The sequence below is a fragment of the Mytilus galloprovincialis genome, chromosome 4 (assembly GCF_965363235.1).
Source record: "Mytilus galloprovincialis chromosome 4, xbMytGall1.hap1.1, whole genome shotgun sequence".
NCBI classification, from domain to species: Eukaryota; Metazoa; Mollusca; class Bivalvia; order Mytilida; family Mytilidae; genus Mytilus; species Mytilus galloprovincialis.
Window position 1 is genome coordinate 89,593,215 of NC_134841.1, and position 22,858 is coordinate 89,616,072.

Here is a 22,858-nt window from a genome sequence, read left to right on the forward strand (position 1 = left end):
AGGCAGGATGAGACATTTGCAAAAAAAAAAAGTCAGGACGGCAATTTAGGTAAAAAAAAGTCAGGATAAACTAAAAAAAAAAAGACAGGACCGAACAGAGTGAAAAATAAAAAGGCAGGACAGATATTACAGCTAAAAAAAAAAATCAGGACAAAATTTTTCATCCCCCCCCCCCATAAAAATCAAATGGTAACTCCCTAAGGGATAGTCATGCAATTGAGGGGTTGTTCCTAACCTGTTGGAGGCAATGTCTTTTTAATACAATTATTAAATTAAAATTATTTTGAAACTCAGATCACAGGGGTTTGTTTCAAACCCTGTGCTCAGATGTTCAACTGTTCAATAAATTTATGTTGCGCGACTTTACTGTTTTTGCTTTTAAACCTATCAACTATAACCTACAATTCACCTACTGCCTTTTGACAACACATTAATTACACCATGACCCTTTAACACGTATATGCTAGCTGCATGTTGATGTTCTGTGGTTGAAGTCGATAAAAAACAAGCACTCATGGAGGCTGCCATTTTGGATGTTGTGGGTCAAACTATCATTTCGGATACTATCGTTACTTTTCATAGGGTCTACGAATAATCCAAAATGTTCCGAGTCTCTGACAGAAATCTGTCATAAGAATTTTTACCATTGCGAAAACCCAGACGTTTGATTTGTAAAATTCAAGCGTCTGGGTAATCGAGACTAACTAATTAGCGACAACAAGAATTTTAGCGACAACAAGCGTCAACAAGCGACAAGAAGCGACAACAAGAATTATTTTAGCGACAACAAGCGACAAGAAACTATTTAGCGACAAGAAAACATTTTTTTTTAATCAAAACTAATTATTGCAATAAATATTAAAAGAACATGCAAAAGAAAATAATTTTAGCGACAAGAAAGTTAAAATTGATAGAAAAAAATGAAACATTATTTACATAATATTTTATCATCTATTATGAATAACAGCCAGTATTACGTTTAATTATTGTATTATGAAATTACTTTTCCTTGTGTTTTAGAACATATTATTTATCTTATAATTTGTTTTTTAAAACTCTTTTCGTGCAATATGTATTAAGCTCGCAAAATGAATTACTTGTGCATCATTGTCCTGAAAATATTGACACAAATTGTGAAATGCAAAGAACTGAAACCAAACAGGAGGATAAGAATTAATTCCTTCTTAATGAATTTCCTAATTAATGATCATTAATACTCCAGTAATAATAATAATAATTAATGATATGAAACACAAATTGTGTTACAATATCTCCATTCGTTTATTCATACTTTGACTTTGATGAAAACAGATACATACATTATCTTATACATATTCTTCATATTTAAAAATTAAAAAAAAGAAGCTCAATCTCTTTCTTTTTCACAAATGTAAAATTTCTTCATCTACCAATATACTAATATAAACTTTTTAATTAGACATATCTGCTCGTATATTTAAAAAAAAACATTAAATACAAATTTCTTTATATCTAATAAAAAAAAATGTTTTCTTGTCGCTAAATAGTCTTCTTGTCGCTTGTTGTCGCTAAAATAATTTTTGTTGTCGCTTCTTGTCGCTTGTTGACGCTTGTTGTCGCTTCTTGACGCTTGTTGTCGCTAATTAGTGAGACCCGATATTCTGGTTTCCTGTCAGCGTGAAGTAATTTATCCTTTCAGAATTCTATTTTCGTGAAACCAGTCTAAAATAATTAAATAAATATTTTTCAAAATAATGTATTGAAATAATTTTAAGATTATACGAAAAATATCAAATAATATTGTAACTCAAAAGAATTATTTTATTACCTTCCAAAAAAATTGCATTCCCGCGCAAATAATTTCTATTTTTAGTTTCTAGAACTTCAAGATGTCTGACGCATGGGGTAAACATGTGGAGAACATATTTATGACTAACTAAGTTCTTAATTACAATTTTAAATGAATTTTATGATTTATTTATTTCATATTTTGTAGATGCCGATGATTTTGAGCCAGAAGTACCTGTGAAGACAACGGATCAGTGGGAAGGGGAGGATGAAGATGATGTCAAGGTTTGTACGATTTTTTTTACACGTTTCAAATTACATGGTTTTCTTCATTCTTTGTTTAGAAGACAATTAAACGTAGTCGTGATTTGGAATCTTAATTTAACATATTAAATCTATTGCTCATCATTACTGGATCCTTCCTGGATCAATCCTTTACATGTGACAGCTGTTTCATTTTGCCTATACTCGCCGTCAGCTGAAATTCGTAGCGGTTATCGGTTAAAATAATCTTAACTATCAATCGCGTTCACTCGAGATATAGTTTTTCACATTCCATTCATAAATCGCGAAAAGAAAAACCACCTACCTTTGAAGTGATCACACTAATAATCCTGAGATATTTTCTTAAAGGGAAACTTCGCAAAAAAATCAAAAATTGATATTATGTCCATTCTGTATAAAAATTCTCAAATTTATAGATATTAAAGTTTTATTCCGCTAGATAAGAGATCACCATCGATTTTAAATTTTGAGTATCAATTCTCTGCGTTCCGCCATTTTGTCATCTTCTACGATTAAAAATCACGATATGTCTATAAACCACAAAGGACCAAAACTACAGTAACCGATGTAGTCGTAATTGCGTGTCGATATCTTGTCAATCGTACGGTTGTTTTATCTGACTAACTAACTTGATACGGAAAATGTTCTTATTTTTTTTTTAAATAACCATAGTCTGTTATTTTTAAACTGTTAATATTGGAATTAATTAAAAAGTCAAAGTTCAAATCATAAATAAGTGTTCCGTGAAAATTGTTTTCGAAAATGTAATTCGTTCATAATTCTTTAAAGTAATAAACTTTATTCAAATAAATTCGGATCTTCCCTCATCTGATCACCAGCATGGCTTAAGGTATTACTCCCAAAGGTATTGTGAGGGGTGTGAGGTGACACGTCCAGGTATTCAAGCGATTTCCTGTCGGGCTTGCAAGTTCATGCATCGTTTCACTTCTGTAGGTATTGATCGGTGTACACGGCCGATAACTTATAACTTTCCATTTTGAACTATCAGGTGTATAATATACATCTCTGTCTTGCGTGTCCGAAAGTGATATAATATACTAGTCATTACTTAACTCATACGCTTGTTTATAAATAACATTTCTGGTGTAAAGAATATTATTTATAAAAATATAAATAATACATAAAAAAAAAGATTTGAAGAAATAAAAATCTATTTACATATTTTTTCCAAGGGTTAATTTAGGAAAATGTAATATAAACTCGTTGTCAATAGTAAAGGACAGATTGGAACATACCAGAAATATTGATTTAAAAAAAAATCATCCTCAACACCTACTTCTGTATGGGAGTTCCCCTTTCAGGGGTAGAAATAAGAAAAGACCATTGACTTGCCCAAAGGGCAAGTCAATATCTAGATTAACTTGCCCTTGTATCTGTTAACTTGCCCGACTAATGCGGACGGCGAAGCCGTCAGCGCCGCTTACGGCGAGGGGTCTGGGGGCCGCTTAAGGGCTCCAGAAGCTCTGGGGTAAATGGTGCCAAATCCTGCATTCTAGACCTCTCCTGGCAGATGATTTCAAGTTTCTATACACCCTTTTTTAAACAAAAACTTTACTTTTACAAAAAAAATGACAAAAAAATTTTACGTTTTCTATTTCCCTCTTCATATTTTTGTTGTTGCTCAACCCTATTGACGTTGGATTCTTTAAGTTTTTTTTAAAGGGGGGACATAATTTACTAAAAAGTTTTCCATTTGTTTCTTTCTACTTTCATTTTTAAATCAACTCAAAAGTCGTTTGCAAAACGCGTTCTGATTGGATCATTGTATCGACTTCCTTTCACGATTAGTAGCGGAAATCCCCGAGCAGGTGCGACTGAACATTCTAAAACGACGGCGCTCATTGGCTTACGCATAGGAATTGACCAATAGAATTATTCGGGACAAACTACGATGTTTACGATTTCCTGGCATGCGCATATGAAATAAATAAAGACGGCGAAAATAGTAATACAATAATACACAGTTGTACATCGTACAAAATTACGTCTGACATAGTTATACAAATATTTTATTGGCACAAATTCATTAACAATAAATGGTTAAGACCTATTGCATATATTATTATATTAATTGACATGATAGAATGAAACACAAACACAAAATTTCAACTTGCCCGGCGGACAACTATGTGATGAGATTCACTTGCCCGCTGCAGATTTTACTTGCCTCGGGCAAGCGGGATAGCGCTTATTTCGAACCCTGCCTTTCAGTGACCTGCAAATTTAACAGATGATACACTTTCTAAGATTTATATGTCCAACAACGACCCACTGCTCTACATGTGTTACTAACAGCCTAAGATAGCAATTCTTTTGTTAGGTCAATTCTCTTTCGTACAATACCAGAAAACATGGAAAATAAGTTCTTTAAATTTTGACTCTGGAATGAATACCATTTTTTCGTGCGACAAACTTTATTTCTGGCGATGAGCAGACATGGGCGGAAAACAATAAAAAGATAGGTTTAATATTTGTTCATTCATTTAACATGTAAAATATGAATATCATTTAGTACACTTCGGTCTATACCAATGCAGAATTTACCATGATGGTTTGATTTCGTCAAAAGATATAAGAGATCTGACAAATAGATTATCACTTCGATATTGCAAGACACCCATTTATAACTTTGCACTTTTGCATACCAAACTTTCGCAAAAAGATAAGTCATTTGATTAAATAAGAAGTTGTGGTTTGTTTACTTGGGAGACACTTACCCAAATGAAGTGGACTTAAGCAGCTATATAAGTCACGGTATGGCCTTCAACAGTGAACAAAAGTAAAAGTATATTGTATAATTCAACTAAATGTGAACATGGCTGTGAGTTAGTACGTCTGGAGCTCTCCCTCTATGGCGCTTGTACCTCGGAAAACTTATACAGCTTGTTTCAAGAACAACCGGGTTCAGACAAACTGTTCTGAAATCGATATTGTCACTAATGCATTCACCCAATTCAGTATTACCATCAAAGAGAGTAAATTCGTGCCAACAAAGACATTCCGTCAATAACGGAATAACTATGCCTTTAGTACACGAACACCAATCTGTGTTAAACTGGCGAGGGTTGCTAAGGATATCTTGATTTCGGGAACTTTCTGCAGCTTCAATTTTATGGAGCTCTTCTTCGGTATACTCTGGCTCTAGTGCGTACCCAAATTGACCATACTCGTCAAAATCTGCCTCTCTTGACCGGACTGGAACCACTGTTAGTACTATCAACCTCTTTTTTTTTTTTTTTTTTTTTTTTCTTCTTTTTTTTTACTATCAACCTCCGAACAAGACATTTTTAGTTATGATTTTATGATTAATTTTGGGACCATATATACACTGTCCGAGCGGTAGCCATATTTTAGGTACTAATTAAGTAATTAAATGAACATTAGATAACAATAATTAATCATAAATGTGCAAAGATTTAAAAACAATTTTTTTTTCTTTATTCGTACAATTATATTCCGCTTCGGTAGAGTTATCTTCAGATAGTTTCAGATATTAATTAATACATGGGTTTCAAAAGTCTAAATGTAAGTGTTCTCGTACATTTTTTTGCCTAATAAAGACAATCAAAATGATTTGGTAAAGCTATTTCTAATTTCTAAGTTCCCCTTTTTTATGAGACTTAAATCAAGGACAAGAGGTGTATATCATTTTATTCTGACACATGAATTAAGTTTCCCGTCTTTAACCCAAAACTGTTTATTTCTTAGTAAATTAATTTATTTGAATTCAAATAAATAATAGCACCAAATATAACTAAATAATTCCACGGCGATCTATTTTTATTTGTCACCTGTATTTTTAATGTGTGTATTAAATGCTCCCTTGTTTTATAATCCACTGATCCGAATAGACAGTCACACCTGGCAAGGTGTGCCCTAGAGACGTGGTTAAATACCGAAGTGCAAATAACAATTTACCTTTAAACAAGTCATCTACGAGTATTGCCACAGAACCGTGAATACACACATCGTATAAACCTAGTCATAGCAGAGATAGTAAAAGGTCAATAAGAGTACACCAACATATTGTCTTTACAGATTATTATACTTTAATTTGTTCACCTTATCAGTCCGAAAATGCATTAATTAAAAATAATTTTATAACTTTTTGTGTTGTCTAAAAAAATAATTCGAATATATACGTTTAAAATAGAAAATTTATCTCATGAATGTGTACAATTGCACGTCTGTGCGTTTTATCTTCTTATTATCGGCTGGTTATTAGATAAAGCATAAGTCATCGGCGCGCTTACGATTACGTTAAAATATGATTAAAAACCAAGACTTTTAATGATTGTATTTTAAATCCCGGCATGCAAAAACCAGGAGAAAACGTCACGACCTACAGGAAGTAGTTAATATTTTTTCATTAATTATTGAATTTCTCCTTTATTACTGCACATTTAGCGATAAAACTTTGTGAATATATATATTATGTCATTATGAACATATTTAAACCATAAGAAAAAAATCGCGAATTTTCCCTTTAAGGGATTCTGATATATGATTAACCACTGTTCCTAATTAAATTTCAAATGTGACATATGAAATATTTAGAATGACAAATGGTTTCCTTTTGCATGTTGGTCAGAAAAAAAATGACAATTAAAATGTTCTTATCTGGTAATTGTATAAGTTATAATGCGCTCAATACAAATTAAAACTTTTGTTTACAGGATAATTGGGAGGATGACGATGATGAAGAAAAGAAGACAGAAGAAAAAGATCAGGGTATGTTGATTTGTCCTATTAATAAAAATACACACTGTAGCCAATTTGAACTGCACTATGGTCATTTAAAAAAACGGGATAATGCATGCCTATGAGAAAATGAACTTAAAATTATTAAATTAAAGGATAAGGCCACACCAATTTAATTCCTTGTTCGACGGACCCGCCCGTGCCTATTTTTTTCAAGACAGATTTTTATTATATTCCCGCTTCCTGCATCCGGAAATGTAATCATGTCCATTTCCCATACCGTTTTTTTTTGTAAATATTATAAAAAGATCATAGTATAACCTTTATATAACGATTTTAAACCTATAAACACCTCACGACACTGTAAATATCTGTGAGAATATTTGTTTCAGCATGAAACCAATTTATTCCAAGCGGGAGTGCTCCGATATAAATATATAACAGTGGAAACACCTGTGCAGAACAAAACATTGGTTTCTTTCCTCCAGACTTATATTCCCTATCAAAAAATGTTCGTAGTTAAAATAAAGTACAAAGAACTTCTGAAGGATTTGCCCTCAACTGCAATTATAATGTATGCTGACGGTCATACCTGCTGCAGGTTTTTGCACTGGTCCTGATTGATTCAGGGACCAATCGTTCAGCAGTTATCGTTTGTTGGTGTGGTTCATTGGTATTTTCCCGTTTGGAAATATAAATTAGATCGTTGGTTTTCCTGTTCGAATTGTGTACAATACTAAGTTGTGGTCCCTTATACCTTGCTGTTTGGTCTGGATCAAAGCTCTGCGTAAAAGGCTGTACTTTGACCTATGTTTGTTATTATCAGGTAATCCCTCAGACAAGGGCCTTGAAGGGGTCATTTAACCATGTTCACTGTTGTAGAAAAGAAAACAGAAATACTAAAGATTTGTATAGTGCTACTATACAAAACCTTTGAAAACTTAGAATTTTTTACTCAAAAAGAGGAGAAATACATTATATTTTAAACATCTTTTAAAAGAGAGGTCCACTTATTTTGAATAATATAAAACTGTTAAATTCTTGGACATGTTTTGACCATTTAATACCATATAGATATTATAGTTCTTTGGGAAAATATTACCCCTTCTGTACTAAAAGTGTTTTTACAAAATAAATATATTGACCTCTCATAAAAGGGATATTCATAACATTAAGGGGTTGTTCTGAACCTGATTATGACTTGGATGGAGAATTGTCTCATTGTCAGTCACACATACATAGGCCAGATTTAATTATTCAATTATTTCTTGTTGAACAGGGAAAAAATACTTCATAAATTAAAGATATGTCAAGGTACAAGTGATAAATCAAGTTTTAATATAGTCAAAACCTACTATTTTATGTTTACAAAAAAAAATTATAATCGCTCGCCTTTACTTTTTAAGCTTTGCCTCAAAAATTTGCAAATTAAATATTTTTTTATTAAAATTTTCAAATCGCTCGCTCTCCTCAATTTTTGGAGTTCAAAAATCCGTAGAACAAGAAATTAAATTGGTGTGGTCTAACAGAAAAATATGGGACAGTACAAACCACCAATGCCTGACTGAAGAAAAAAATAGACAAATCAACACCTGATCCAGTTCTTGTTACAAAATAGAACAAGTCTTATATGTGCATGAACCACAACCATCACATTGTTTTCCATCAAAAACCTTCATAGATCTAGTGAACTAAATTGAATCTACAATAAGCACAGGAATGTGAAACCCCTGTAAAAAGCTAGGAAATTAGAACTTTTCTGATATACATGTAATACATCATTTCTTTCAGAAGGGAAGCCTTTTCAGAGAAAGAAAAAGAAATTAGCTGACAGAATAGCAGAAAAACAAGCTGCCAAACTTGCTGCAGAAGAAGCTGTAATTTTAACTTATTTCTCTTTATTTAACATGTTTAATGGCCATTTATATATTGTTTGGCCAAATTGTAACAGTAAATTACAGTCTGATTGATACTCTAAACAGTGTCTTCCAAGTTGCTTGATCAATAATTAGAACTTGTCACACATTTCAGAACTTTCTGATAGGTACCTACTACCTGTTAGCCCATACTTTAAATTTTAATATTGTTACTAACCTGTGTTTAGTTATAAAATCTCTGTAAGATACCTATTTCCTTTCTTCTGATAGTTTGAAATGCAATACATGGTAAGCATAGCACAATAACAGGTTTATTCTTATACAACTTTTGCAATAGTAAAGACACATTTTCATCAAACATGACTAGAACAAAATATTGTATTGGCCTGCCAATTATTGCGTCATATGGTCATTTGAAAAACAATTTCTTGTAGAAACTTTATATAGAAAGCTAGATATTGTGAAAAATGTATACCAAGATGTGGTTATGTTTTTTTTAGTTGATTAATGACCATTAAGCTGAAATAATTTTATACACCTTTTCTAAGTGTCTTGCTCAACACTATCAAAAAGGGTAGGCAGGCAAACCATTAACTGAAGAAATAGGATTTTTTTTGGTATAAATCTAATAGTGTAAAGTTATAGATGAAAAATTAAAAATATTTTTAAGAAACTTCCGATTTCAGTTTCCCCAAACTTTCAAGTTTAAAATCAGTGTTAAATACTGCTTTGTAGTGATGATTTTATGGGTACATGTTAATTTTAGGAACAAGAAAAAAATAGGAAATTAACACCAGAAGAGGAAATTGCAGATAAATTGAAAAAGCAGCGATTACAAGAAGAATCAGATTTACAGTTAGCAAAAGAAGCTTTTGGTAATTATTTTAGAGGCTAGAAGGCTTCACGTCTAAAAGATTATACGTTTTTTCTCAAATAAGTTTTTGTAGGTTAGAGTGTCTGACTTTGACAATTTAATCATTTTTGCTTTGTACTCAACAGAATTTAATCACTTTTGCTTTGTACTCAACAGGAGGGAACATCTTATTTGATAGAAAACAAATAACATTCAAGGCAATGTATGTAAAGAAAAGATATCCTCTTTTCATCTTGTTGATCTCTCCGGAAAAAATATATGGCAGGAGCACATTATCATGGCTTTGATATCTTTACCTCTTTAGGTTCTGAATCAAATGTTTACCAGATATTAACTTTCGCATGTCTTACTCAAACGGGAATGGTTGGACGATATTGGAAAGGGGAAGTAGTCTATAAATGGATTGAGATTAAGTTTGCTGTTAATACTAAAAATGAAAAGAAAGATTTCAGATGATTAATTGAGTTGCTATTGTTTGATTAACATGAAAGTTTTATACAAAAGCAAAGGGAAAGGAAGAACCTATTTATTTTCAGATCAGTAGGTCAAATGTCAATGTCATGGATGCTAAAATAGACAACATACAAGCTTACTGGTTATGTAGTCAAATGTAAATAGACAACATACAAGCTTACTGGTTATGTAGTCAAATGGAAATAGACAACATACAAGCTTACTGGTTATGTAGTCAAATGTAAATAGACAAAATACAAGCTTACTGGTTATGTAGTCAAATGTAAAAGTTTAAAAAATAAGACAATTCATTGTATGAAATTTCATCATAATCTTGATTTTTGGGCCAAATAAAAATATATGTGTGGTTCCAGTAACCCTACGTATACCGTCCCTACTTTTTCGGCTTAAAAATAGCCTTCCCTAAAGATTTTGTTGTCATTTTTCATTAAGCACTGTTAAAGTCAGAATGTTGCTCCCATAGACTCAATGTAAAAAAAAACCATAAAATAAAAAAAAATCCCTACCTACCTACCCTAACTTTTTTTCAGATGTAACTGGAACCACACATACTTTTTTATTTGGCCTTGGATAAAATCTGTACTTTGTCCCCCATAATTGGTTGGCTAGTGGAGGTCAATTGAAACCATTCTCCAATTTTAATACTTGCTTCAAAAAGGTGATATATGATGCATATGTTGGAAAATCCATCTGTGGTTTCCAGGTCATAATGAAAGTACCAGTTTGCTTATCTTGAAATTTTTAATATTGCTATGGAAGATATAATACACATCAATTTAACAATTTGATTTTTTTCGGTTTTGGTATTGACTGAAAATTTATTTTTATGTCAGTGTTGGAGGGCCGAGTGGTAATAGTTTTTCATCTATTGTGCTCATTTGCCTGTCAATACAGACTTTTTTTGTTGGGAAGCTTGCTCTTGTCAAGGTGTGTTGACTTCAGGCTTATTTGACTAGGATGACTAGTGTTCCTGCCAAAGACTATGGTTCTTGTTACCCTGGCTTCCTCCGTCAATATAAATTCATGGCCATCAAGTAGCTTGTGCTGAAAATTACGTTAATCAACAATCAGTTATGAAAGTTAAGGTATCTGTGATCACTAGATTTATTAAAACTATTCAAATTTCTAAATTCCATTTTTAATTGTGTGTATATTTTGCATTTTAGGTATTAATAAAGGTTCAGGTATAGATGGAATGTTCCCAGAAGATGAAGAAAGTTTTGACAAGTTTGGTGAAGCTATAAAAAATAAAATTACAACTTTTGAAGTAAGAATATAATATTTATAACAGTTGTTTCAAACTTATTTTACGTTATTTTAAAAGTATGTTTACTCATACTGTGTACAATGGTTATGAAAAATGTTGTTTCATAATGATGCCATATAAAGTTGGTATAATTAAAAGCCAAGTTGCAAAATCAATCAGTTATTTAAAAGTGTTATTTAAATTTTAAGACGCCAGTCTGCATGTATGTAGGGCTCAAATCTATGGTAGGTTCCAAATCTATGGCAGATTCCTAATCTATGGAAATATGACATGTCATCCCAAATCTATGGCAGATTTTTTACAATCCTAAATCTATGGCAAGTTTTGTAATTTCCTAATCTATGGCGGATTTTTGCTGTTTCCAAATCTATGGTAAATTTTGTGCAAATGGAAAACAATGCAGTACATATACGACCAATGACTTGTCTTTAACAAATGGAAATATATAACAACGGAAGAATATATAGTCAACCAAATCATAACATAAACATAAAACTTTGTTAATGATGAATTCAAAAACCTTAATACAAACTTCAAGATCATGAAATGATGTGTCCCTTAAAAATAAGCATTTTCTTATCTGTGCATTGTGCATGTGTAACCGATTCATCATACAAACTAGTTAATCCCTTAGCAAAAGAAAAAGACACCAAGTACTGATCCGAGAGTACTCGCAGTTACTAACAGCTAGTTCAAAGCCACTAACAAAAAAACAATTATGCAGCTAAGACTAAATAGTTATTTCATTCTTATGACATCTTTTTATTTGATGATGATGATTTAAATCAAATTTGTATCCGGTAATTTGATCTGTCACTTTATAAACTTTGCCGGCAGTAGACGATGAAATATTTTCGATAACTCCAGTTTCCCAAAATATATTGTACTGAAAACAGCAGTGCCTTTATTCATCGCGGGATTCGGCCTGTACATCACATTTTGTCCCTCTTCCGGATTAAAGGTCATATCTTCCTTTAAACCATCCGCAAATTGTTGTCAAGGGAAATACCTTCATCTGAAAGGGTGTTCTAATTTATGGGTTCCGCCACCGTTAGCGGCAGCAACGATGTGATATGGCGTTGTTCAATTAAGACGTTATATATAACAGTTACTCTTTCCCTGGGAAATTATGCAAGTTAAAGATCTGCCATAGATTTGGAGAAAACAAAAATCAGCCATAGATTTGAGTAGTTTGGCGTTTGTAACGTCACATTTGCCATAGATTTGGATCCCGCAATAGATTTGAGTCCTACAGTGTGAGCCAAGGCTCCGGTTAAAGGCCGTACATTGTCAAGTATTAGCCACTGTACATTTACTAAGTAACTAACGTCACTAACGTTACCTATTGTTTACGTTGCCTATTGTTTACGTAACGTTGCCTTGTGCGCAACGTCTCATAACTTGAATACAATTTGATATGAACACAACGCCTTTCATTACTAACCCAAAAGCGAATTACTAACCACAAGAAACACGATATACATTGACCTATAATGGTTTACTTTTATAAATTGTGATTTGGATGGAGAGTTGTCTCATTGGCACTCACACCACAACTTCCTATATCTGTATATATATTGAAAACCATAATTGCATTAAAATTAACTTATTTAGATAGGCCTTAAGGGTTTCAATTGGATTTCATATTTTTCATGTTAGGCGTTTTATAGCGACTATACAATATGTGTCTTTCTCATTGTTGAAGGCAGAACAGTTGCCTATAATAAATTGCTTACATCAACTTTGTGGATAGTTGTCTCACTGGCAATCATACCACCTCACCTTATTTTGATATTAAGTTTACATTATTTGTCAGCAGACACAATCAGTAGTCTAAAACATAAATATGTTGCATCATCACCAAAGCCATACATATCACAAATGGATGGCTTTCTGTAGCTCATTTTTGAGGGGAATTAAAATTTTTCTGTTCCTGAATTTTCTGTTTAAATTCCTTAAAATACAACAAGAAAACGATTTCAAAAGAATCTCTGACAGTATTTTAATCTGAAAAAGTATATATCATGTGTTTGGTTTCTTGAGTAATATGCTTTAAGTAACATCTTTTTATTTTTCAGAAATCGAAACATTACTGTTCATTTTTAGAAAAACTCTTCACAGATTTAGTAGTTAGTTGTAAGTATTTATAAAGTTCTGTAGTCATTGCTTAGGGACGACATCAAAAGTTCAATGTGGGATAAAAAACTTAATTCACATAGTTTTTTCACTTACCCCACCCCCACCCCCTCTTAACTTAATTTGGGAAAAATTGATTAACCTATATATATATATGTAAAATCGATTTTGGATTAACAAAACTTGCAGCAATGTTGACCCCCACCCCCAAACTATTTGATTTAAGTTTTTTATTCTGCATCGATCTTTTGATGTCGTCCCTTAGGGAAAAGTGGAAAAAAATGTTTTGGAGTTGAAGAAAATAGGCATTAAAATTAACTGACACCAATCTGGTGTTGAGATCTTCAGGTTTTCTTGGACTGCTTTCAGCAATTTTAAAACTCATTGAAAGTTTATGTTGTGATCACTTTAAAATAAATTTGCCTTTTTTATAATGATTTTAGACTTAGAAATATAGGCCATTGGCATACATTAATTCATCTGACAGTTTGTCAATTGCTCGCACAGTGTCAATTGATATTGTTAATATCAGCATTTGAATATATATTATCAGTGCTGATCAACTATTTTTTAAGGTGCATGTTTAAAGTGTCAGTTCTACTAAAATTTGCCTTATAAATGCACTTAATTCTATTTATAAATGTGAAATTTATAAACAGTTGAATATGTTATTTTTCAGTGGAAGCTGAAGACTGTAGAAAATTGGGACAAAATTTAACAAATATATACCATGAAAAACAGAAAATAGCAAAGGTTAGAACTAAATTTATTAAATTAAAAATATATATATATTCATAGGCCACTAAGTACAGAAAAAGTATGAAAGAAAGCTCTAAGTTGGACAAATATAACACACACATGATACCACGAAAAACAAACATGCAATGGTTGGTACTTAATAAATAGGTGGTCAAATCAATTAGAGAATATCACATGGCTATTTTGATAGCTCACCTGTATCAACCAATACGAAAATATCACTAAATGAGATCTATCAACAAGCATTGCATGGCAATACATAGTCAGTTGAAAATTCATTGTTCAGGAATACAATTTTAACTTGATCTCCATAACTTGTCATTGTGTAAAACTAAACAAATATCACATCAATATCTTTAAGCATGACTGAGACATAAGACCAAATCAAAATTCAAGGTTAAATCTGTAACTGGTCATGGTAAAATAAAAAATACTCCTTCAAGAACAGAGGAAAAAAGTGGAACACTGATTTTCCTGACACTGAGTGCAACATAAAGTCCCTTTCGACTTCTTTTGTAGGGGACTAATAGGAAAGCATTGCTAATTCAATAAACAATTAAAAAAAAAAGACTAACGTTTTACTAGGTGAGCCACTCAGACTCTTGTTACACTCTGAATTTATTATGGCTACAAAAAAAAAAATAAAAAAAAAATGAATGTTTTATATTTGAAGATATTAATTTGAGCAAAAATAAAAATATTTCATTCATATTTCAGGAATTGAATAAGAAAAAGAAGAAGAGTAAAATTACATTGAAATCAGAGAGAGACAATGACTTTAACGATTTAGCGGCGTCATCTAGTGGCAATTATGGTTACGATGATATAGATGATGATTTTATATAGAAGCTATCAAATAGTATGGTCCTACATCTGCCTTTCACTTATACTACACTACAGGAAAAATAAGGAGCCCAAAATGGAAAAATTACTTAATTTCATTGTAGGAAAATGTACTAAGATGTTCAAGGAATATCTAATTGTTCTTATTGCATGCTTTTTCTTGAGGGAGGGAAATCCATTTGTTTAAATTCAATTGTAAGATAAAATGTGTTCTGCTTCAATTGAACGTTTGTTAATATATTGTAATTCATAAGACTTTTAGAAAAGTTTATGATGGTTACAAATTAAACTGAACTCCACATATGTACACATATACATTATGCATAACATTAATCTAACTTAAAATTATTTAAAATCTTTAATGCTAAACTAGATTATATAAACTTGTGTGTTTAGGTAGCATTCACATAAGAGCTAAAGTCTAACCACTTTTAACAGTCTTAATCTTTTTTTATGCCCCACCTACGATAGTAGAGGAGCATTATGTTTTCTGGTCTGTGGGTCCGTTTGTCCGTCCGTTCGTTCTTCCTGCTTCAGGTTAAAGTTTTTGGTCTAGTTTTTGATGAAGTTGAAGTCCAATAAACTTGAAACTTGGTACACATGTTTCTTATGATATGATCTTTTCTGATTTTAATGCCAAATTAGAGTTTTTACCCCTATTTCACGGTCCACTGAACATAGAAAATGATAGTGCGAGTGGGGCATCAGTGTACTTGGGACACATTTTTGTTTATCTAGACATCAGAACATTTATTTTTGAACACAATGTTTTAATTTTCATGAGTTTTCATAATGGAGTTTCTTTTAAGATACATTTGCTATGACAAGCAAATATTCTTTTATAAACCTCAGAATTAATGAAAGCTGTTCTTTTTGCTAATGTAATCATAAATTTTTGTTACATATAAACAATATTTCATTTTTGTGGATGACTGGTCAGTGTGTTATATTTGCTAAAATGCTCTAAGATATGTTTTTATGCCATGTCTTTTAATGATACTTTCTGGTCTTCCCCTCTGTTTGTCAGACCTGGTTCAGGTTAAAGTTTACTAGGAAGTTGTTGCATGGTGTCTAATGGACACATCTTCTTGTTTATCAGTCATCAAGCAAAGTAATTGATCTTCAATTAAACAAATCTGACATTCTTTCATGTATTGTGAATGTCAGTTTATTCTTATGTTTTGTATTTAAATTTTTATCTTTTTTTTTGTTTTGTGGAGGAGCTTATATGAAGTCCAAATTGATGATATTTCAAATTGTCTTGGATTCTTATTACAACAAAAAGGGAGACAATTCAATACTTCAATGATTTGTAAATAGAAATTATCTCCCTCAATCTCACATGTTTGATCTGACAATTATCATGTCGATTTTAGGGGAATCTTGTACAGACATTTGTGCTCCAGGAAAATTTCTTTTGTTAAAGCATGTAGCATACATACTATAAGTAACAAATCAACTTAGCATTCAAACTTTTAACTAAATAGTTGTTTTGTACACATTGAAGTCAAGTATTTAATACATAGAGTGGGGTGCTCATTTTCGCCATATCTTTCCATGTTTTCTTCAGTGTATGTTCAGGTCTTTATGTTTTTGAAGTATACTGATATTTCTATATGAAGATAACTTCAAATGCAAAATATTCTTAGCTTGAAAACGTGTTTGTTTTGAGAAAAATCAACTGAAAAGTTGGATTAAAGTGTGTTTGAAATTTTCCTGATTTTTTGTCAACGGGGGACACATATTCGCCGTTTTTACACATCTATTTAAAACCAAATAACTGCAGCTTTAAACAATATTTATCAAATAAATTTCATTATAGATGAATAGCAGACATTTGAAAGGTGTAAAAAACTGAAATTTAGGGCAATCAGTCAAAGAATTACTAAGAAATACTTCTTTGAAAACTTTTTATTTCATTCAGGAAATTGGATGAAAATCGTAGTCTGTTTTTCGGTCCTTTGCGGTAAGTGCCGAAATTTGGTCTCATTTTCAAAAATAATCATATGTGTTATAAAAATATCATTTATCGGCATATTTCTGCCATTTCAGCCATCCTTTGAAGTTTTAACACCTCAAAATCATAAAACGGCGAAATTGTGTCCACGGCGAATATGAGCGCCCCACTCTAGATTGACTTTTTGTTCCATGTTTTTTTACATCAATTTAACTTTTTCATACAAATTTTGTCAATGGTGAACCTAGTTTTTTTTTGTATCTGCAAAATTTGTTTTATATAACATGTAGTTTAAAAAATACTATTGAAATAATGAAGTGCTTTGTCCATTATTATGATGTTATTTATTAATAAAAAAAGTTTCAAAACCAATAAACATATTTAAGAAAAATTGTATTTTCATTCACCATTAACCGTTGCACCAGGAAGCCTTTCCTATATCAATTAAGGTGGTACCCAACACTTTAACTAAAATTAATTTGGCTCGTTTAATTTTCTTTAAATTTTGACAAAGTATTTACTTTGACCCTTTGACAAAATATAAAAATTTTAAACCAACCGTTTTATCAGAAAAATTACACTGGTTATATATCAATTTGACAAACACATATTTTGATCATTGAGAAGCTTAATATCCCCTTAAAACACAACGTAATTAAAACGTTTAGCTGATTTCACAGAGTTATCTCCCTGTAGTGTTAGGTACCACCTTAAGTATCATTTCTCATATCACCAATGCTAGATAAAACATGGCTCTCTTTTGTTGTTATAAACGTTGATTTCGGAGCGTTCATAATTTATAAGTTCACACCATCTTTGTAGAAAATAACAGTAACAATTTATTCACACTACATGTATTAAAAAGACGTTACATAAAATAAAAAAGACACAGCATAAACTCCGACGGTACAAACATTCAGCCATCTTGTTCCTCCGGCAACACATTTCTCCCTCTATTGTCACTATCACACAATGTAAAAAATACGGGAAACACTGTTTTGCGAAATTACGGACATATAGACAAAGTCACAATCACAACAATGTCAGTAAACCTTGTCTTACACCACAAACAACATTACTGACAAATTACACAAATACAAGTAACAATATTTCAACTTCAAGTTGAAGAAGATGATAAACAAGCAACTTATGCATGCTTGTGTCTTGGTACAAACTAATGTTTATTTGTCTTGATACACACTAGTTACCCAGGGCTGAAAATTCCTAAATGTCTTCAGACTGATGTGTATGTGAGCAATAAAGTGTCGGTCTGTGTTGTCATGAAAAAAAATTGCAAATCCTTGAGTGTTTAAATAATTCCTGTGTTAATTGACCCCTTATTTGTAGCTGTATTAATGGACATAACTGTTTAGCATATTTATAAAACTTGTGCAATGTGGTGCAATACACAAGTGGAGTCGTGCAATACAACTATGTACTATCATGCAATAAATCAATTTAATGTCATGTCATACAAGTGCATACTATATGGGTTCTTTGCAATGCTACATGTCCATCAAACAATGCCACCTCTTGTCATGGACCAAGGTTAAAATAAGATGATTAGGTCCATTTCTGGGATACTCAAACTACTGAGTATTTCCACTATAAAGTGTATAGAAAGATTGTAAGGGGTATATGTCAGTCTGGCAAGTTTCATCGGTACTTGATCTTATTTTCAAGGTTCATTGGTCAATATAAAACAGAAGATGTGGTATGATTGCCAATGAGACAACTGTCCACAACTAAACATGTACTTAGATTTTTGATTATGGGCCCAGTTTTTAAGTTGGTCCAAATCGGGGTCCAAAATTAAACTTTGTTTGATTTCAACAAAAAATGAATATATGGGTTCTTCAATATGCTGAATCGAACCGTGTATGTAGATTTTTAATATTTGGGCCCGGTTATCAAATTGGTCCACATTGAGGTTAAAAGGGTCTAAAATTGAACATTATTTGATTTCATCAAAAATTGAATTCTTGGGGTTTTATGATATGCTGAATCTAACCATGTATTTAGATTTTGGATATTGGACCATAATAGGTAAATGTCCAATTTAAAATTTTTAAGTTTAAGTTCTTAGACCACATTCATTCTGTGTCAGAAAACCTATGTTGTGTTAACTATTTATATGTGGTTAAGTTCATATAACAGATACATGTACTATAAGCAATAGGTCGATATTTGGTGTATGGAATGATTAAGGCGTACATGTTCAACTGGCAGATGTCATATGGCCTTGACCTCATTTTCATGGTTCAGTTTTTACAGTTAATATAAAAGAGAAGAAGTGGTGTGATTGCCAATGAGACAACTATCCACTAAAGACCAAAATGAAACAGACATTAACAACTATAGGTCACTGTACAGCCTTCAACAATGAGCAAAGCCCATACCGCATAGTCAGCTATAAAAGGCCCCGATAAGACAATGTAAAACAATTCAAACGAGAAAACTAACGGCCTTATTAATGTAAAAAAATGAACGAAAAACAAATATGTAACACATAAACAAAAGACAACCACTGAATTACTGGCTCCTGACTTGGAACAGGCACATACATAAATAATGTGGCAGGGTTAAACATGTTAGGGGGATCAGATGATTTTCCCAACCCTAGTTTTTCTAATACTGTATGAAATATGTCTACTATTTTTATACGACCGCAAAATTTGAAAAATTTTTCGTCGTATATTGCTATCACGTTGGCGTCGGCGTCGTCGTCGTCGTCGTCGTCCAGCGTCCGAATACTTTTAGTTTTCGCACTCTAACTTTAGTAAAAGTGAATGGAAATCTATGAAATTTTAACACAAGGTTTATGACCACAAAAGGAAGGTTGGTATTGATTTTGGGAGTTTTGGTCCCAACATTTTAGGAATTAGGGGCCAAAAAGGGCCCAAATAAGCATTTTCTTGGTTTTCGCACCATAACGTTAGTATAAGTTAATAGAAATCTATGAAATTTAAACACAAGGTTTATGACCATAAAAGGAAGGTTGGTATTGATTTTGGGAGTTTTGGTCCCAACAGAATAAGGGGCCCAAAGGGTCCAAAATTAAACTTTGTTTGATTTCATCAAAATTGAATAATTGGGGTTCTTTGATATGCCGAATCTAACTGTCATGACTGTGTATGTAGATTCTTAACTTTTGGTCCCGTTTTCAAATTGGTCTACATTAAGGTCCAAAGGGTCCAAAATTAAACTTAGTTTGATTTTGACAAAAAATGAATCAGTTAGGTTTTTTGATATGCTGAATCTAAAAATGTACTTAGATTCTTGATTATTGGCCCAGTTTTCAAGTTGGTCCAAATCGGGGTCCAAAATTAAACTTTGTTTGATTTCATCAAAAATTGAATAAATGGGGTTCTTTGATATATCAAATCTAACTGTGTATGTAGATTCTTCATTTTTGGTCCTGTTTTCAAATTGGTCTACACTAAAGTCCAAAGGGTCCAAAATTAAACTTAGTCTGATTTCAACAAAAATTGAAATCTTGGGGTTCTTTGATATGCTGAATCCAAAAATGTACTTAGATTTTTTTATTATGGGCCCAGTTTTCAAGTTGGTCCAAATCAGGATCTAAAATTATTATATTAAGTGTTGTGCAATAGCAAGTCTTTTCAATTGCACAGTATTGCGCAATGGCAAGAAATATCTAATTGCACAATATTGTGAAATAGCAAATTTTTTTTTAATTAGAGTTATCTTTCTTTGTCCAGAATAGTAAGCAAGAAATATCTAATTGCAAAATATTGTGCAATAGCAAGATTTTTTTTTTAATTGGAGTTATCTTTCTTTGTCCAGAATCAACTTAAATCTTTGTTATATACAATATACAATGTATATTCACTTTTTACTACCAACTGATAAATTATAATAAATAACATTCAGTGATAACAAGCAGTTTTTTTTACATCTTAATATTTTATGATGTATTTAAATGAGTAGTTATTGTTGCAAACTCCATTAGAAATTTTAATTGAGATTAGTTTTGGAATAAGGGAAAGGGGGATGTGATTAAAAAAATTGGGTTCAATTTTTCTCATTTGAAATTTCATAAATAAAAAAGAAAATTTCTTCAAACATTTTTATGCCCCACCTACGATAGTAGAGGGGCATTATGTTTTCTGGTCTGTGCGTCCGTCCGTCCGTCCGTCTGTCCGTTCGTTCGTCCGTCCGTCTGTCCGTTCGTTCGTCCGTCCGTCTGTCCCGCTTCAGGTTAAAGTTTTTGGTCAAGGTAGTTTTTGATGAAGTTTAAGTCCAATCGACTTCAAACTTAGTACACATGTCCCCTATGATATGATCTTTCTAATTTTAATGCCAAATTAGAGTTTTTACCCCAATTTCACGGTCCACTGAACATGGAAAATGATAGTGCGAGTGGGGCATTCGTGTACTGAGGACACATACTTGTTTTGAGAGGATTAATATTCAACAGCATAGTGAATTGCTCTAAGAGAAAACAAAAATTTTAAGTTCATTAGAACACATTCATTCTGTGTCAGAAACCTATGCTGTGTCAACTATTTAATCACAATCCAAATTTAGAGCTGAATCCAGCTTGAATGTTGTGTCCATACTTGCCCCAACCGTTCAGGGTTCAACCTCTGCGGTCGTATAAAGCTACGCCCTGCGGAGCATCTGGTTGGTGTATGGAATGATAATAAAATATACATGTCCGTCTGACAAAGTGTCCTCTGACCTTGACCTCATTTTCATGGTTCAGTGAATAAGATAAGTTTTTGTATTTTGGTCTGTTGATTTAATGAGGGGGATAGGACCTTTATCGGGACTCCAGGATTGGGCGTTTTTAAGCTCAGGATTTTGGGATCCGGGAATTCTTTTTTCGAATTTCGGGACCTCCGGATTTCGTGTTTTTAAGCCCAGGATTTCGGGATCTGGTGTTTTTAAGTCCGGGATTTCGGGATCAGGACCCCTCCTACCCCCTCTCTTTAATACTATGTGCAATAGGTCAACTATACATGTATTTGGTGTTTGGAAATACTTTACGATGTACATGTCAGTCTGGTAATTATCATTTGATCATGTCCTCATTTTCATGGTTCATTGGTCAATCTTAAGTTTACCTTGTTTAGTTTGTTTCTTAGGTACTATATGCTAAAAGGTCAACTTTATATAACACATGATTGTAAGGTGTACATGTCTGTCTGGCAGTGTTCATCAGACCTTGGCCTCATTTTCATGTTTCAATGATCAAGGCTAAGTTTCTCTGGTTTAGTTAAACTGTTTGTTTTATCGATGTGCAATAGGTCAACTATATTTAATGTATGGAATGTTTGCAAGGTGTACATGTATTTCAAGTTTGGTTTATCTGACCTTGACCTCATTTTCAAATATAATTGTGGCCAAGTAGTTTCAGGGATTTATGTATAAGTCAACAAAGCCAACGCCAGATGCCAAGTGATCAGAAAAACTCAGTTGCCCTTTTGGGCCAGATGAGCTAAATATCTGTAAGGGAGGTCTTTAATAGAATTAAACCAATTATCAAAAGTTTCATGAAAAACTGCTCAAAGCACTATTTATTAACTTATTGTACGAAAAATGGAAAATTACCCCTTTTGTATGAATTAAATCTTTTGACGGAAAAATAAAATCTAAATTTTTTAAAATAAAATGGAGCATGAATAGATATAAACAATTCATGAAAGTTTCATGCAAATTAGTTGAAGTGTTTTCAGTTATTTTCCGCATGTTGACGGACTGACAGTATAACTTAATATGTCCAATAAGCTGGTGTATAAAAAATAAACGTCCATGCCCATAGCTAGGATATATGTGTCAATCATGATGCTTTGACTCAAGAAGTCTTATAGCAATGTACATCTCTTGTATAATGCTTTCAATTCTTCTCACAAACTTAAAAAAAAAGCTCA

At 32.3% G+C, this 22,858-nt stretch overlaps 1 protein-coding gene across 2 annotated transcripts in view; it reads left to right on the forward strand.

Annotated features, from left to right (window-relative positions):
• Positions 1–17,352, forward strand: part of LOC143073340 (eukaryotic translation initiation factor 3 subunit J-A-like) — a 29,735-nt gene extending 12,383 nt beyond the window's left edge. Inside the window, exons 1-9 of one of the 2 annotated variants that reach the window (XM_076248792.1) lie at positions 1,829–1,884; positions 1,976–2,052; positions 6,750–6,804; positions 8,566–8,651; positions 9,418–9,526; positions 11,166–11,266; positions 13,345–13,402; positions 14,082–14,155; positions 14,879–17,352. In XM_076248792.1, coding sequence (XP_076104907.1) covers positions 1,869–1,884; positions 1,976–2,052; positions 6,750–6,804; positions 8,566–8,651; positions 9,418–9,526; positions 11,166–11,266; positions 13,345–13,402; positions 14,082–14,155; positions 14,879–15,007 — 705 coding nt within the window. In that variant the 5' untranslated portion in view covers positions 1,829–1,868 and the 3' untranslated portion in view covers positions 15,008–17,352. Of the gene's footprint in view, positions 1–1,828; positions 1,885–1,975; positions 2,053–6,749; positions 6,805–8,565; positions 8,652–9,417; positions 9,527–11,165; positions 11,267–13,344; positions 13,403–14,081; positions 14,156–14,878 lie in introns of those variants that run through there. The other variant, XM_076248791.1, reaches the window with a different exon arrangement.
• Positions 17,353–22,858: the final 5,506 nt, after the last annotated feature.